The sequence below is a fragment of the Crinia signifera genome, chromosome 4, assembly GCF_055691185.1.
Source record: "Crinia signifera chromosome 4, ASM5569118v1, whole genome shotgun sequence".
NCBI classification, from domain to species: Eukaryota; Metazoa; Chordata; class Amphibia; order Anura; family Myobatrachidae; genus Crinia; species Crinia signifera.
In genome coordinates this window covers 284,284,433-284,301,828 of record NC_139220.1, presented here as the reverse complement: position 1 = coordinate 284,301,828, position 17,396 = coordinate 284,284,433, and the positions used below count along the sequence as shown (strand labels likewise).

Below are 17,396 nucleotides of genomic sequence, written 5' to 3'. Positions count from 1 at the left end.
GGCCGGTTTTCACATTTTTTTGGTCATTATCCCGTTGATAAATGCAGCCCTCTTTTGGGAGAGTGTTCAAATGATTGTGCCTGTGGATGTCAGTGCAATTCAATTGTTACACCATCGGCAGTAAATAGCTGCTGGCATTTCAACTCACAGCACCCCATGCAAGTAGAAATGTGCAAAGTGACCTGTTTGGACTTCCAGACTGTACTTCTTTTCATGTCATATCCCGTACAGTACCCGACTAAATGCAGCACTGCAGGAAGCGATCAGTGAGTTAAAAAAAAAGATTTAATAGCACAACTGAATAAGATTTAATAGCACAACTGAATAGCCCCCTTTAAACTCTATCTCAGGCATGTCCAAACTATGGCCCTCCAGCTGTTGTGAAACTACAAGTCCCATCATGCCTTGCCACAGTTTTGCTATTAGGGAATACTAAAACTATGGCAAGGCATGCTGGGATGTGTAGTTTCACAACAGCTGGAGGGCCATAGTTTGGACATACCTGCTCTGTTACAAATGCATGCTCAGTGCTATCTAATTAGCCCCCATAAGCGGGCAGGAGCCAACGCTTATCAGGGATTTGCAGCGCCTGCCTCAGACAGGTAAATCATAATCACCAAAACAGCCCCGTTTTCAGCAATAAACTGGGCAGCGGCTTTCCAAAAACACACAGGTTTCACTGAACCTACGTGTTTTTGGATGAAGCAGGTCTTTTCATCTGGTGATCCAAAGGTACTATAGCCCCAAGGGAAAAAAACAAAATATTGGGTACTTATGTACTATCTGGGCGCCCGATTTAGAAATCGGGTCGGATCGGGCGCATCGCATGCGACCATCGGATGCGATGCGATGACCCGATTTTTCCATAGGAATCAATGTTAAAATGGACTGAGTCCATTTTAACATGGAATTCAATGGGAAAAAGGGGTCCTTTTCATACCCCTACTATCCAAGTGGGCATGGAGTTGGATACAAACCTGTGGCGAGCGTAGCGAGCCACCGAGCCCGAAGCGTGGCGAGCCCCGCGAGGGGACACAGAATACCGTTTGCTCGCCACGCTTCGGGCTCGGTGGCTCGCTACGCTCGCCACAGGTTTATATCCAACTCCATGCCCACTTGGATAGTAGGGGTATGAAAGGACCCCTTTTTCCCATTGAATTCCATGTTAAAATGGACTCAGTCCATTTTAACATTGATTCCTATGGAAAAATCGGGTCATCGCATCCGATGGTCGCATGCGATGCGATATCGCATTGCATCGCATCTGATTGTATGCCTTAACTTAAGGCATACAATCAAAAAATCGGGCGCCCAGATACTACATAAGTACCAAATATTGTGAGAAGTAAAGTGAAAAACTGACATTTTACGCAAGTTTTAGCGGTGATAATAGGTTTCCCCCCCTTAGTTTGCCTAATATTCAGAATAAAATGTCCCCAAGCAGTGTAGTTATGCTAACCTCAGGGGGCCCATGTCCTGAACTTGAAGCCAGCAGGTGTATGCAGTGCTGATCCGAGGGCTGTGCCCAAAGACGCAGCATCAAATCATCATTGTAACCATTGGTCGCATACTTCACCTTTATGAGTATGCCAAAGCTTACCTAAACTGGTTGCCTGAATTCCTTTGCTTGTGCCAAGAAATCTGCATCCAAATATGCAAAGTCTGGCCTTGGCACACCTACAAAATGGGGACAACATGCCCTGTTTAATAGAACGGTCCCCTCCTGCTCCCAAACACCACCGCATATCATTCATGTTGCTACTAAAGGGGAACTGCGAGCAAATAATGCAGAATCACAAACATCAGTGATGTACATTATCACCGGGTTATCACATACATCTATGAAGCAGAACTTAGTCACAAAAATATTCATGTGAATGATTATATATTGTCTGTAAATAACTATGGTTATAGTGTGCTATACAAATAGCTGTCCATAAATACTCAGGTAGGTTATGGCATTTGAGCAATATTCATGTATTACTAATGGGCCTAAGTGTGCCAGGAAAACATTCCCTATAACAGTGATGGCTAACCTTGACACTCCAGCTGTTGTTGAACTACACATCCCAGCATGCCCTGCTACAGTTTTACTATTTGGCCAAGCTAAAACTGATGCAGGGCATGCTGGGGTGTGTAGTTCAACAACAGCTGGAGTGTCAAGGTTAGCCATCACTGCCCTATAATGTGACAAGACATGTTGGATTCATGGTGTTTATGCCAAAAGTGGGTCTTACCATCTGCATGTCACAGCAAGATTAATTATACAAGGCATGAAGGGGGGGGGGGGGGGTATTCAATCTGTGTCGAAATAGCAGCACTCACCTATTCAATGTTATCGTTATGGACAGCAATGCAGTCAGATCCGACTTTTTTTTTTTTTTTTTTCAAAGTCCGATCTGTTTTGTCGGAAACGGCCGTGGATTGTCAAATTCACAGCCATTTTCCAACAATTCATGCCCAGTTTCGTCAATTTTAGGACTTACTGACACTTTACTGTCAGTTCTTTGAATACTAACAGTCAAATTTCTATCAGAAGCCAGCAAAAAAACGGGATTCTGACAGTCAGGATGTTCCGACAGTCGAAATCCATAATCTTTAACTTTCCAGCCCTGGCGAGCCTGTGCCTCCCATTCCTATTCTCTGCTGACAGTTGTGCAACTTTTCTGCCACCCATCCACTCAGAAGTCTGACAAGTAATGCGCTATGCATATGCATGGAGCTGTTGTAATGCACATTTATTCCGTTTCTGTTGCCTCTCTCATGGCCTCTCTCATTAACTGAGAAATTCCTCCCTTGCAGCTCATTGGACGGGTTTGTGCACCACTCTAGAGATGGTTAATTTATGTATTAACAGTTTCTTATATAGTGCAGCATATTCTGCTGCGCTTTACAATTTGAGACAGTGATAAAACAAACTGGGCATTTACAGAAAATCAAAAAGGTAGGAGGGCCCTGCTCGCAAGCTTACAATACCATTAGATCTGCAGTTTCTGACATACTCGAACCACCCTGTCAGACACCAGCAATCACTCCATGGAGTCACTTAGAATGGATACACACTTTAAGATTAGCTTTTCCAATCTGAGTGGTTGGAATGAAAATCTGGGAACAAATAACAATTGTCCGATTGCTCCTAAACATGGAAAACAGACAAAAATGTTCATTCAGGCAAATTGGTTAAATCAATTTATGCAAATGACTGAAATGGTTGATTGTTATTTGTTCCCATACATTACCAGATTTTCTTTCCAATCAGCCAGATTGTAAAAATAATCTTAACCCCCCCCCCACACACACACACATATAGACGGATTGTAAAAATAATCTCCCCCCCCCCCCCACACAAGCCAGATTGTAAAAATAATCTTAACCCCCCCCCCACACACACACACATATAGACGGATTGTAAAAATAATCTCCCCCCCCCCCCCCACACACACATACACACATATAGACGGATTGTAAAAATAATCTCCCCCCCCCCCCCCACAAGCCAGATTGTAAAAATAATCTTAACCCCCCCCCCCACACACACACACACACATATAGACGGATTGTAAAAATAATCTCCCCCCCCCCCCCACAAGCCAGATTGTAAAAATAATCTTAACCCCCCCCCCACACACATATAGACGGATTGCAAAAATAATCTCCCCCCCCCCACACACACACACACATACACACATATAGACGGATTGTAAAAATAATCTCCCCCCCCCCCACAAGCCAGATTGTAAAAATAATCTTAACCCCCCCACACACACACACACACATATAGACGGATTGTAAAAAATAATCTCCCCCCCACACACACACACACACATACACACATATAGACGGATTGTAAAAATAATCTCCCCCCCACACACATACACACATATAGACGGATTGTAAAAATAATCTCCCCCCCCCCACAAGCCAGATTGTAAAAATAATCTTAACCCCCCCCCCACACACACACACATATAGACGGATTGTAAAAATAATCTCCCCCCCCCCACACACACACATACACACATATATAGACGGATTGTAAAAATAATCTCCCCCCCCCACACACACACATATAGACGGATTGTAAAAATAATCTCCCCCCCCCCACAAGCCAGATTGTAAAAATAATCTTAACCCCCCCCCCCACACACACACACATATAGACGGATTGTAAAAATAATCTCCCCCCCCCCACACACACACATACACACATATATAGACGGATTGTAAAAATAATCTCCCCCCCCCACACACACACATATAGACGGATTGTAAAAATAATCTCCCCCCCCCCCCCCCCCACAAGCCAGATTGTAAAAATAATCTTAACCCCCCCCCCCCCACACACACACATATATAGACGGATTGTAAAAATAATCTCCCCCCCCACACACACACACACACATATAGACGGATTGTAAAAATAATCTTAACCCCCCCCCCACACACGATATTGGTGGCAGTGGGGACATGACGGGTTGTAAGCATACAGAGTGTATAGGATGTTTCATCATCTTTTTTGCCATTCACAACAGATATAACCTGAATTCTGAATAAGTCAAGAATCCTGTAAATCAACAGAATAGCAAAGATTCACTGCTTCATATTTTAATGAAACCGATTTGTCCACAACATCTGCTAGAAGATAGGTGAAAAATAAATAGAAATACCAAAAGATTAGGCTTCTACGTGCATCCTGGTATGGAACAACATGTCTGTGTCAGGGCCGCCCAGGGTAGGTAGGTAGGTGTGTGTGTATATATATATATATATATATATATATATATATATACACATACATACATACATACATACACTATAATATCCCTTCACAGTGGGCCACTCGTGAATTACACTTGTTCTGCGTGAGCATACGTCTGTGAAGCTGCACAGGAAGAGAGGGGTCACACAGCAACTGGGTGGAGTATGACACAGACATGCACATGGGGTGAGGGACAGGGGCGTTGCCCGGTGACCCCTAGCACGAAGACGGTATGAGTGGCCCATGTTAATGACGGGCGATATTACACAAAGTTGGGGGGACACATAATAAGCACTGTGGGGAAATATGAGGGGGTAGGCCAGGAGTATGAGGGTTTGGATGGGGCAGTGATTACGTATCATCCTCTAGTTAGGTTGGTATACGGAGGAGAGGGGGGCAGAGACATATTGCCGGTGAGAAAATAAGTCGGTAACGGGCAGAATTACCTGACGCTCTGCTCTCCGCCGCTCGCTGAAGTCACTGCGCCACCGCCGCGTGCTCCCGCCTCGCGCACAGCCTCCGGATGACGCGCGAGCCACTGATTGGACGAGAAGCACGTCCTTCAGGGAGCTACGCTCTCCATTGGCCCGCGGGGGCGGTGACGTCCACTAAGAACGGAGAAGCGGCCATATTTATGACATCATGTGACTAACCATTTGGAAGGAACGTGGTCGTGGTGCTGCTGCTGCGTGTGTGGAAGCAGGGTGTAAGGAGGCACGATTCGGGGTCCTGGCCTGGCCTGGGTGCAAGTGTTTTCCTCCGGGTCAAGCACTTGCTGAGGTTCAATGCTCTGCAGGGTAGTATGTGCCTGACCGAGGTGCAACGCTCTGCAGTATCCATTAAAGTTTTCATTCGTCTTGCAAGAAGGGTGTGGTCCTGACCAAGCTTTGTAATTTTACAGAGCACTGGAGCCCATTTATAACGTAGGTCCTGAAAATATAATATTATATGTGTTCCACAAAGTCTTTGGTGTTAATTAAGTTTAGGCACGAAGGGGGAAATTTATTAACATAGGAATTCTATTTCACATGGGATGTTGGTATTGACAACCAATCAAACACTATTATCTTCTAGAAGGTGCTAATGTAAAATGTAGCTTCTGATTGGTTGCCCATAGCAACATCCCATGTGAAGTAGAACTCCCATCTTAGGACATTTCTAACAAATGGTGCAATGTGTCATTGCTGCAGAGATTTAACACCATCAACAGCACCTGAAATCAGCCCCACTAAACTGTTTGGAGCTAGGGATGGCCATCGGCACATCCCCCATCGATGGTTGCCATCGATGGCTATAAATCATTCTACCTCACACCATCGATGGTTCCTGCCATCACTTAGCCGTGCATGTGCAGAGCAAGGGGAAGGGTCGCTGCGGGCAGCCTGCCCGGCCGGGATCCGTGTGCATGCGCAGAATAAACTTTGCCATCAATCCAGTTTAAATTATATTGGAAAATATCTCCCAAATCTCAAATTTGCCTTATAAAGTTTTTAATAGGAACCAATCCAGCTATATACTTTTATGACAGAGAATTTAACGTACTGTACTTCTACGTTATTTGTATTCGTATTTTTTACTGTGAATTTAATGCTGGCTGTATTAATTCAGTTATTAAAGAGTCCCCCTGCTGGTAGCCCTGTAACTGGGTGCAGATCTCTGCAGCTCTTGGAGGTCAGAGCAGAACGATACATTCTACGCTTATGTAAACAAGTATGCAACAGCTGCTCTTATTTCATGCAAATAAAGTCTTAAAAAACAATTATGTTGCAAGATAACTGAGCACACATTCTCCTCTGGGAGACAGTCACTGCAGCCGAGGGACTTTTTTTATTCAGCGTTAACTGTCAGATTTGTACACATTTGTCAGTGGCTGTAGAGTGTAGACCAGGGGTAACCAACTCCAGTCCTCAAGAGCTACCAACAGTTAACGTTTTCCATGTCTCATCACAGAATCACAAGTGAAGTAATTAGCTCCACCTGTGGATCTTTTCAAATGTGTCAGTCAGTAATGAGTGCACCAGTGTACCTATGATGTGAGCTGGAAAATGTGAACTGTTGGTATCTCTCGAGGACTGGAGTTGGCTACCCCTGGTGTAGACAATACCATGAACAAGCAACAAGTTGGGATTTTTGTCAGTGGAATTTGCTAGAGCCAGATTAAAGGCAGTATTAAATGCCGGGGGCAAGCGATTGACAGTGAGCAGGTCTGCCTGCTCGCTGTCACCACTCGCCCTATTCAGTATTCAACTGCCCCCCCCCCGCATACGCCGATTCGCCCTTGCTCAGAAAACTGAAGCAGAAGCAGCGGGCTCCCTGCATTAGCTGCAAGCCTTGCTGTTTGGGGGAATCCTCGCTATCCTGTGACAGCGAGGATTCCCCAGGAACATTGAATAGAGTGAGCGACTGGCGGGGATTGCTGGTTTTCTATGATCCCGGCCGTTTAACCCCCTCGGTTGTGCTGCACTAATAGTCGGCAGATGGTACCTCCAGAAACCTCCCCAGCAATGGCTGCCACTACCACTCAAAATACATTGCAGGGATGGCTCCTTTCAGTACCCCTGTCCGTGTGGGGGGAGATTGATACAGGACAGATGTATAAACGCATACTGCAATGTAATTCTGGGTGCCAATATCTTGCCAGAATCTCACTGCAAATGTGATTACTCATAAATGGGCCAATCAGTGACCCCCCTTGTAACAGTGCAATCCAATAATAAAATCAACAGCTCAGAGTGAGGTAATAGTATGGGATCACATTGTGTCCAGTTTATTTAAATAAAGACCTAATCGGTCCTAACAATGCAATGTGGGAGGTTTAATTTCATTCAGCATCCCCTGGTTTGTGATTTGTAAGGGGAACATAGATATAACTGTACATTATCCATAAGCAAGTATTATACAAATTCTGTCCATCATCCTCTATGTTCAATGGGTAGGAATCATGGAGATAATGATCCAATAACATGGATAGAAGAACCAACATCCAAGTATATGTGAAAAGTAAACTCCACAGGATTGGACCAGCTCAGGAAACAAACTGTAACATCACACCCTAGGGCACATAACCCAATTGTGTGTTCCAGTGATAAATCAGTACTATATTAACAAGAGGGGACAATCAGCTGTATGAAGGGATTTCAGCGCTGCCGTCCCTCGAGCAGAGACTCAAAGTCTGGTGAGCAGACAAGTTTATGTTGAACATGTCCCAGGACCATCATTTCTCCTCGCCGCGCTTCCCCAACACTGACGCACACCAGTTCCTGCAAGACAGAAAAATACATCACATACATTGCTATCAACAAGCACGCAAGTGCCAACCCGTTACCAGTACAAGGAAGGACAAAGGGTATTTCATAGGTATCTGGTCAGTCGACAATGTCTAGGTCGACCACAGACGGTCAACACCTTAGAGTAGTCAAAATACACTAGGTCGACATTGACAGAAGGTTGACACAAACAAAATGTCAACATGAACATGGTCAACACATGAAAATGTCAACACAGGTTCTTCGGGATTTTTTTCTTAACTGACTTGTTCAGACTTTACCATTCCCGTGGAATATAACAGTGGGCTGAGCAAAGCGAGGCACTGTGCCCGAAACATGGCGAGCACAGCGAGAGGAAGCGATACCCTTATACAGTGTCCGTGTCGACATAGACACCAAAAACCCATGTTGACCATGTCAACCTTTTGCATGTGTTGATCTGCCAATGACGACCTAGTGTATGTCGACCATTTTAAAGGTGGCCATACATCAGAAAGACCTGCTTACAATCATGATTGTGTTCAACTTTCCCGTAAACTTCCTTGGCGGTTTTTGGACACACAATGTAATCACAATCTGCCATACAATCCATCCGTCGTATTGGAACGTTCTGCACAGCACCAGTAGTGGACTCGTCTCCTTCCTGCTTTCGTGTGGGTCACGTGACTTAAGGGCAGCAGAGCACTTCCTCTTTGCCATCTGACCCATCAATTGACAGATTACATGTGCCATTTCAGTCGGCCCCCAACCCCAACTGATCAGACATGCAGCATTTCTGATTAGAGGACCAATCCTCCAACCCGTGGGCCCAGGCATTGCACGATTGAACCCAATCATACAATCTCAAGGGATTGTATGCACACAATGCCTTTCAGGTGTATGGAGGCCTTTAGGTGTTGACCTACTCGCTGTCGACCATTAGTGGTCAACCTAGTGATTGTCGACCTAGACACTGTTGACCATTTATCCCAGAACCGTTTCATAAGCTTATGACCATGAATGTTCTATGACCAAAAGACTCAAAAACACACTTTAGATTCCAGCAGGCAGAATACCCTTAGCAGAGCGTAATAAGGTGGCCAATAACATGTTTTGAAATATATTACAGCAAGGACTGCCAACATCTATTGATTCAGATACCAGGGTTCAATATTACAATGCCAAAAATATTCTGGCTTGCCACGGATTGGGATCGTTTGGTCGACAGTCATTAGGTCGACACAGGTCAAGGTCAACAGTCAAAAGGTCGACATGGTTTTTTTTTTACCCGAATGTCGACACAATTGACATGGGCACAGTTTCCAGTGCAATGCATCCCCTCGCATCGCTCGCAATGCTTCGGGCACAGTGCCTCGCTGCGCTCTCGCATTTTATTCTCTTACCATGCCCTAGTGGATGGTAGAGCATGAAATACCGCCTGTCGGCACATGTCGGCTCAAAAACAGTGATAAACCCCATGTCTGCCTTTTGACTGTCAACCTATCCCCATGTCGACCTAATGATTGTTGACCAACTTGCTGTAGACCCAATGACCGTATCCCCTTGCCACTGATATTACAAATATAATAGATGGGGAATAAACATGTTTGTGGCTTCCCTGTCCTTCTTGTATTGAAGCTAATGTGGTCAGGTAGGTAATCATTTGTATTCTGGAAACAAAGGCAGTCTGTAGGATTTTGTAATGTTTTTAGACCGACTAGCGGATGGCAGAGTTGGCTCACCAGGAGCCCAGGCCTCACCGGGTATACAGGCCATGCTTGGGTTTTTTGGCTTGGAAAGGCATTAGCAAACAGGCAGCTCTCCTCTGTGGGGGAATGTGTTGGAGAAGAATGGAAGGAGAAGTAGGCACATTAGGGGAGGGACCGACCCTGCAGATGTCACTGAAAACATACTCAAGTGTCACCGTGTGGCACTATTACCAAGGGTATTCTACGACTGTCTTATAAAATGCACCAACCTTGGTCAAATGCTTAGTTATCTATCTTGCCCACTAAATAACATTTTAAATAGGTAATTTCACGTCCCACATGTTCCCATGTTAATGCTGCCTAGCGATTGCCACTTCCTCATGGATTTTACAAAGTCTAATCAAACATCTTTAGTTGAAACACCTCTGGTCCAAAACTATTCCCCATATCTGGCTCTTAAGCTGGGTACACACCTACAGATTTATCGGTCCAATCTGTCTGGTGGGAACAAAAATCTGGTAATACATGTGAGCAAAAGACAATCAACCATTCACTCCCAAATGCTTGAAAAATGGACAAAAACGATTGTTTGCATACATTTGTTAAATCAAATGGGTTTAAACAATTTGTCTGAAGGAGCATTGTCTGTTTTCCAGGGTTTGGGAGCAAATGTCCGATTCTTGTATGTTCCAATACATTACCAGATCTTTGTTCCCACCAGGTAGATTGGACAGATAAATCTGTAGGTGTGTACCTAGCTTTAGGGGTGATTCAATTAGGTAGCCCCGGCATCTATTTAATTGTTTGTCTGTGAGTGCCGATTCTGTTTCTGCCCAAGGTGATGATTAAAAATGTGTCAAGTGTCCTGGGCGTCCAAACAGGACTTTCGCCAGGTTTAACCTCATTATGTGGCCTGGTCTGGATAAAGGGATTTTTGTAAGAACTTACCGTTCGAATCCCTTTCTCTGATATGGTCCTGGTGACACAGCTCAACACTGGGATGTAGGAGGGTCCGAAGGAGCCAGGCACCTATCCTAAAGTTTTAGAGGGTAGGCTCCTCCCCTACTGCATCCCTGGACTCTTCAGTTCATCTTTCAAAGCCACTGGAATACATTAACTCAGTACAAACGCCTGCACATATTATATGCACATTTTATAACAGAAACTGTTAACTTTTAACCATTTTAACATGAACATCATGAAACTTCTGGCATACTTACTGAGCGTAAGGGAGGGATCGCTGTGTCACCAGGACCATATCAGAGAAAGGGATTCGAACGGTAAGTTCTTACAAAAATCCCTTTTTCTCTTTCAATGGTCCTGGTGACACAGCTCAACACTGGGACGTTCCAGAGCCGGTCCTTTGGGAGGGTACGCTCAGGTCTGCAGCTCTCAGCACTGCTCGCCCGAATGATGCGTCCTCCGACGCGAACTCATGGAATCTATAGAATTTGGCAAATGTGTGAACAGATGACCAAGTGGCAGCTCTGCAAACCTGCTCAGCTGTGGCCCCATGTCGAACCGCCCAAGAGGTGGCAACTGACCTGGTGGTATGCGCATTTATTTTGGCCGGTACTGGTCTACCCACTTTGGTGTATGCAAATGCTATCACAGACCGCAACCACCTAGCAATAGTCTGCTTAGATGCAGGCCAACCAATTTTGTGTACGTCATACAATACCAACAATGTGTCAGTCTTCCTGACACTCTTCACTCTGTCCACATATATGCGTAAGGCACGCACAACATCCAAAGTTCTCAACTTGTCCCTTTTCTTAGAACCCTCTGGGGGTTGAAACACAGGTAGAACTATCTCCTGATTTAAATGGAAGGTAGATACCACCTTCGGTAAAAACTGAGGCACTGTTCTTAAAACAGTACTGTCATCATGAAAAATTAAGAAGGGAGATTTACATGACAAAGCTCCCAATTCTGAAACTCTTTTAGCAGATGCTACTGCTAACAAAAACACTAGCTTCCACGTGAGAAACTTAAAGTCAGCCGACCTTAAAGGTTCAAAAGGTGCCTTTTGAAGGCATTCCAAAACCAGTGATAGATCCCAAGGTGCTACTGGTTGCTTGTATGGAGGTTTCAACCTGGATACTCCTTGTAAAAAGGTTTGAATTTCCGGCAAAATGGCTATCTTTTTCTGGAAATAGATGGACAAGGCCGAAATCTGCACCTTCAGTGACTGAAGGCTTAGGCCCAATGAAAAACCATCTTGTAAAAATTCCATCATTCTTGATAGCTTAAAATGAGATGTATGAGCCTTTCTTCTCTCACACCATCGAATGTAAGTCTTCCAGACTCTATAATAATTTGCCGAAGATACAGCTTTTCTGGCTTTTATCATCGTCTGTACTACTGCCTCAGAAAACCCTTTTCTTTTCAAAATGGTGGTTTCAATAGCCAGGCCGTCAAAATCAATCGATCGGAATCCAGGTGATTGAATGGGCCTTGTCTTAGAAGGTCTGGTCTCAGAGGTAGTCGCCATGAGTCCACAGACAACCTCTGAAGCCTCGAGTACCAGGACCTCCTTGGCCAATCTGGGGCCACTAAGATCACTGGAACCTTCTGCCCCTGTATTTTCTTCAGAAGTCTCGGTAACATTGGTACTGGTGGGAATGCATAAAGGAGATCTCCCTGCCAGTGAATAGTCATGGCATCCACTGCCTCCGCCAGTGGATCCCTCGTTCTGGCATAAAACCTGGGCACTTGACGGTTGACCCTGGATGCCATCAGGTCCACATCCGGGGTTCCCCACCTCGAGGTGATCTGGTGAAACACCTGAGGGTGTAAGCTCCATTCCCCTTCCTTGAGCTCCTCCCTGCTCAGGAAGTCGGCTTCTATGTTCTCTATTCCTGGAATGAATATAGCCGATACAGCTGGAACATTCTGTTCCGCCCATAGGAAGATTCTGGACACTTCCCACATGGCCAATCTGCTGCGTGTACCTCCCTGGTGATTCAGATACGCCACAGCTGTGGCATTGTCGGTCTGAATCCTCAAAGGGAGGTTCTGTAACCTGTCTCCCGCCAAGGAAATCACTTTCCAGACAGCTCTCAGCTCCAAGATGTTGATCGGTAACGCTGATTCCTCTGCCGTCCACAAGCCCTGAAGCCTGAGATCCAGGACTACTGCCCCCCAGCCCCTGAGACTGGCGTCGGTAGTTACTACCAACCAGTCCCAGGTCTGTAATGACCGACCCCACTGAAGGGAATCTACTTCTGTCCACCATTTCAAGGATTCCTGAGTGTCCGAAGACAGCACTATCATCTCGGATTTCATGGTCAAAGTGTTTCCTGACCAGGCTGACAAAATGTTCCATTGGAACCTCCGAGAGTGGAACCTGGCAAATTGAAGCGTCTCGAATGACGCCACCATTTTCCCCAGGAGCTTGAGGCACCTCCATACTGAAATGCTCTGAGCCCTGAGAATCTCCTGAACTAGGGTGACCAGATCCCTGGCCTTTATCTCCGGGAGGAAAACCCGATGAAGATGGGTGTCCATTATAACTCCCAGGAATTGGAGTCTTTGTGACGGTACCAACTGAGATTTTTGCAAATTTAAAATCCAGCCGTGAGCCTGCAAAAAACTGATGGCCTCTGCCAAGTGACTCTGCAGCATGGCTGCTGACTCCGCTTTGAACAGGAGATCGTCCAAATAGGGTATTACTGTGATTCCCCTGAGCCTCAGCACCGCCGCCATCACTGACATTATCTTTGTGAATACCCTTGGCGCGGTTGCTAGCCCAAAGGGTAACGCCCGGAATTGTAAATGCAGGTCTCCTATGGCAAACCTCAACAAGGTCTGATGCTCCGGGTGTATAGGGACGTGCAGATATGCGTCCTGGACATCCATGGACGCCAAAAATTCTCCCTGGTCCAGACTCAGGAGTACTGACCGTAGAGACTCCATTTTGAAATGGTCTACCCATAAATGAACATTTAGAGACTTCAAATTTAGTATTGGTCTGAAAGACCCGTCTGGTTTGGGCACCAGGAACAGCGTGGAGTAAAAGCCTTTCTTCCACTCTGTCTTGGGGACTAGTGTAACCACCCCTTTTTCCAAAAGGGAGTGCGCTGCTCTCACAAGAGCTGTACGCAGCCATGCCTCCTTTGGTAAGGATGTGGGAATGAACCTCTTCGGAGGTGGCCCTCTGAAAGGGATTATGTAACCCTGTGTTATGATGTCTAGCACCCAGGCATCCTGGCCTAGAGAGGCCCAAGCGTCCCTGAAGAGTGTGAGACGCCCGCCCACTTTTGTCACTGTCGGGCAAAGCCCCTGACAGTCATGCAGAGGGTTTATCCTCTCCTTTATTGGCAGGCTTCTTGTGAAAAGAGCCAAATTTTGACTTTTGTGTCTTGCCTCTAGAGGGCTGAAACCTTCCCCTGAAAGACTGTCCTCGAAAGGACGCACCACCTCTAGGGGAGGGCCGAAAGGACGGCTTAAAAGCAGAAAATCTGGATGTCTGCTTTGCTGAGGAGGCCGGCAGGAATGTACTTTTGCCGCCTGTGGCCTGTTTTATAATCTCCTCTAATTCGGTACCAAAGAGTACCTTTCCTTTGAAGGCTAATGTTTCCAGAGCCTTTTTGGACTCATTGTCTGCTTCCCAGGCTTTAAGCCAAAGCACTCTCCTGGCATTAATGGAGACTGTGGACACTCTGGTTGCCATTTTAATAGCTTCCTCCTCTGCTTCAACTGCATATTCTGCTGCTGCCTTAATCTTTTCTGCAAGCAGTAATGCACCCGGGTCAGCCTGCAGCATGGTGCATAATTCACCAGCCCACTCTATCATGGCCTTAGAAACCCAGGCTGAAGCAATAAGGGGTCGTAAGGTAAACCCCACCCCTTCAAAGATAGCCCTGAGGTTTCCCTCCAGCTTTTTATCCACAGAATCTTTAAAAGCTGCACCGCCTTGTACTGGTAATACAGTAGCCTTGGACAAACGTGCCACTGAAGCGTCCACAACTGGGACCCTTTCCCAGAGCTCCGCATGAGACTCTGGCATGGGGTACAGACTAAGGAATCGTTTTGGCATCTGAAGCCTCTTATCAGGAGTTTTCCAAGCCCCTTCTAACAATTCCTGTAACCCCTCATCTGAAGGAAAAGTAACAGCCTCCTTCCGCTGTCGCTTAAAAACACCTTTAACAGGAGTCTTATCCTCCACAGTCAGCTTTAAAGCCTGCTTCACAGCTACAATGAGATCCTCTATACCAGCAGCAGAGTTCTCTTCCAAATCATCACCCTGATCCCAGGGGATGTCAGTATACTCTCCTTCCTCTTCATCTACCACAGTAGTTAAAGCATAAGACCTTCTAGGGGTCCCTGCCACATCATCCATTTTGTCCAGCATTTCACTGAACCTGTTAATCCCTTTTGCAGTATCCTGCATCACCTGGATAAGTGCAGGATCTGCCTGGGTAAGAGGCAAGGAGCCAGACGACTGCTGAGATGATGGCATAGGTCTCTGTGATTCCACCAGCCCATCACTCTGCCTGTCCAAAAGCTGCACCAAAGCGTTTACTGACCTGCCTAGGGCCCTGGCCCACGCAGGTTCCATCTGCTCTGCCCTATGGGGATCACTGCCCATGGGTCTCACATCAGCGCAAGTAATACATAAGCCCCCCTTGGCCATCTGCTCAGGGACAAACTTTTGTGTGCAAACATTGCACACGCTCAGTGCATTAAGGGCTCCCTCCCCCAAAACCACAGCCTGATGCTCAGACATGATGCAAGTGATAAATGTATATCTATCAGTATACACAGTGCAAACAATGTACAAGCGTTTATACAGAGCAATGCACCCAGTCACTTATCTGTCTGTTGGTTTCAACTGCGGGGAAGCGATGCCCAGGAAATCCAAGTCACTCTGCCAGGATCAGTAAGCCAGCTCAGCTCCGCTGCAAGCGTTCTGAAAGGCGCCAAAGTCAGAGTGAAGGAAGAGACCACAGGTCCCTGCTGCTGCGGGGTCCGTGACCTTTTGGCGCCAACCACCCCCAGCAAGCCGCTCCTTAGGTAGGATTTCCTAGTTCCAGTGTCTCCCCCTCAAATGGGGATCACTTGGAACATGCCTGTCACAACGCTGCTGTCCTCTCATCTAGGAGCTCAGCGTGTAAGCTCCGCATAAAATGGCCGCCGCCATCACGGAGCGCCTGTCCCCCATGATCCCCACCTAAACGTGGAGCCGGTTTCAGGGTACTCCGGAGCCCAGGCAGCCTTTTAGAAAAGGCTATAAGCGCTGCACAGGGAGACCAGACAGTGTCTCCCCTGTGCACAGTGAGCTGACAGGACGCGCTTCTGTCAGCTCCTGCTGCGCAAGCAGTGTGAGGATTCACTATGAGAATCCTCACACTGTGCCTACCTAGCTAGGGTAAAGTTAATAAAATAATAAAAATCCCCTAACTACTCTAATTCTTCGGCTGCTCCTGCAGCCCTTTAGAATAGCACCCACTCCAGTGGGCACCTAACACGAACTGAAGAGTCCAGGGATGCAGTAGGGGAGGAGCCTACCCTCTAAAACTTTAGGATAGGTGCCTGGCTCCTTCGGACCCTCCTACATCCCAGTGTTGAGCTGTGTCACCAGGACCATTGAAAGAGAAATACTATCTACTGGTGCCATCTATAATGACTGCTAGCTGTACTTAAAATAGAAAGATCCCGTACTGCTCTCACTAATGGTCTCTGCAGTGCCTCTGGACAAAAAACAGCCCTCTCCGGGAGAGAAACTTATTGTTTGGTCCATAAGCATAATATGGCAACTGCTGCTGGACCAGTTTTCCAGCATCCACTTCTCTGTGACCATGCCGCCGGCCCTCCTGCTGGTGGGATCTAAAGTGAAGAGGCCTGCACCAGCCTCTTCACTGTGGATCCCGCCAGACTGACACTTGACAGCGACTGCTCCAGCCAGGCACATCATTCAGTGCTCAGCCTGCAAGAAGCAAGTCCAGCCATTGCTGATGCTAGCACTAATGCTGGATTCCTGGCCAGTTGGCCCCTGCAACTCCCCTCTCTTGGCTACGAACCTGACAGCAGCATTAGAAGATCACTGGCACCCCTTCATCCACTGCATCCTAAGCTCAACATCCTGCAGCGGCTATAACTAAGAAGGGGTTGCAGCAGAGGAGCAAATTTACTACAGAAATGTTTAACTATTAAGTGCCAGCTCCCTAGCCCTAAAAAAAACCATGATCAAGAGATGAAGGTAGGAGAATAACTATTTAAATTATATAATAATTAGCACCTCATTTAAACCCTGCAATAATGAGTGCCGTTACCTGTAAGAAGGAACAGGAAGTCCCCATGGTGACATCTAGAGTGACCTTGCCAAGTACAAGCTGCACTTTGCCCGATTTTCGTATAACCAGTCTACCAATCTGGCCCTCGGCTACATCTCGCAGTGAACAGCTCTCTTCCGCAGCCTGCGTCTCCTGGGGAAAATGTAAATACAATCCAAATAACCATGGGACATATACAGCTGAAACATGCCACAAGTACCACATACACTTACCATAAATATTACAAGTGCACCAACATCTTTACTCAGGTGAGATATACAAACATCTCTGTGCATGCTCTCAAGTATTCCACTCAACAAACAAGAATGAGGGCACAGTCCTTTACTAGCTGTACAGCCAGCATGGTTGCAATGAACTGTAGATTCTCTCATTGGTATATTGTTTA

General features: G+C 46.3%; 2 protein-coding genes across 6 annotated transcripts in view; both read right to left on the bottom strand.

Annotated features, from left to right (window-relative positions):
- PIWIL2 (piwi like RNA-mediated gene silencing 2) overlaps positions 1 to 5,428 on the bottom strand; it is a 188,391-nt gene extending 182,963 nt beyond the window's left edge. The window contains exon 1 of one of the 2 annotated variants that reach the window (XM_083184821.1): positions 5,206 to 5,428. Coding sequence is in view for 1 of the 2 variants with exons in the window: in XM_083184820.1 (XP_083040946.1) it covers positions 1,601 to 1,647 (47 nt within the window). In the remaining variant the exon portion in view is untranslated. Of the gene's footprint in view, positions 1 to 1,600; positions 1,678 to 5,205 lie in introns of those variants that run through there. The other variant, XM_083184820.1, reaches the window with a different exon arrangement.
- Positions 5,429 to 7,492: 2,064 nt separating this feature from the next.
- Positions 7,493 to 17,396, bottom strand: part of POLR3D (RNA polymerase III subunit D) — a 16,424-nt gene continuing 6,520 nt past the window's right edge. For all 4 annotated transcript variants that reach the window (XM_083184822.1, XM_083184823.1, XM_083184825.1 and 1 more), the window contains 2 exons: positions 16,991 to 17,143; positions 7,493 to 8,019 (listed from right to left, as the gene is read on the bottom strand). In XM_083184822.1, the coding sequence (XP_083040948.1) occupies positions 7,897 to 8,019; positions 16,991 to 17,143 (276 nt within the window). In that variant the 3' untranslated portion in view covers positions 7,493 to 7,896. The remainder of the gene's footprint in view (positions 8,020 to 16,990; positions 17,144 to 17,396) is intronic.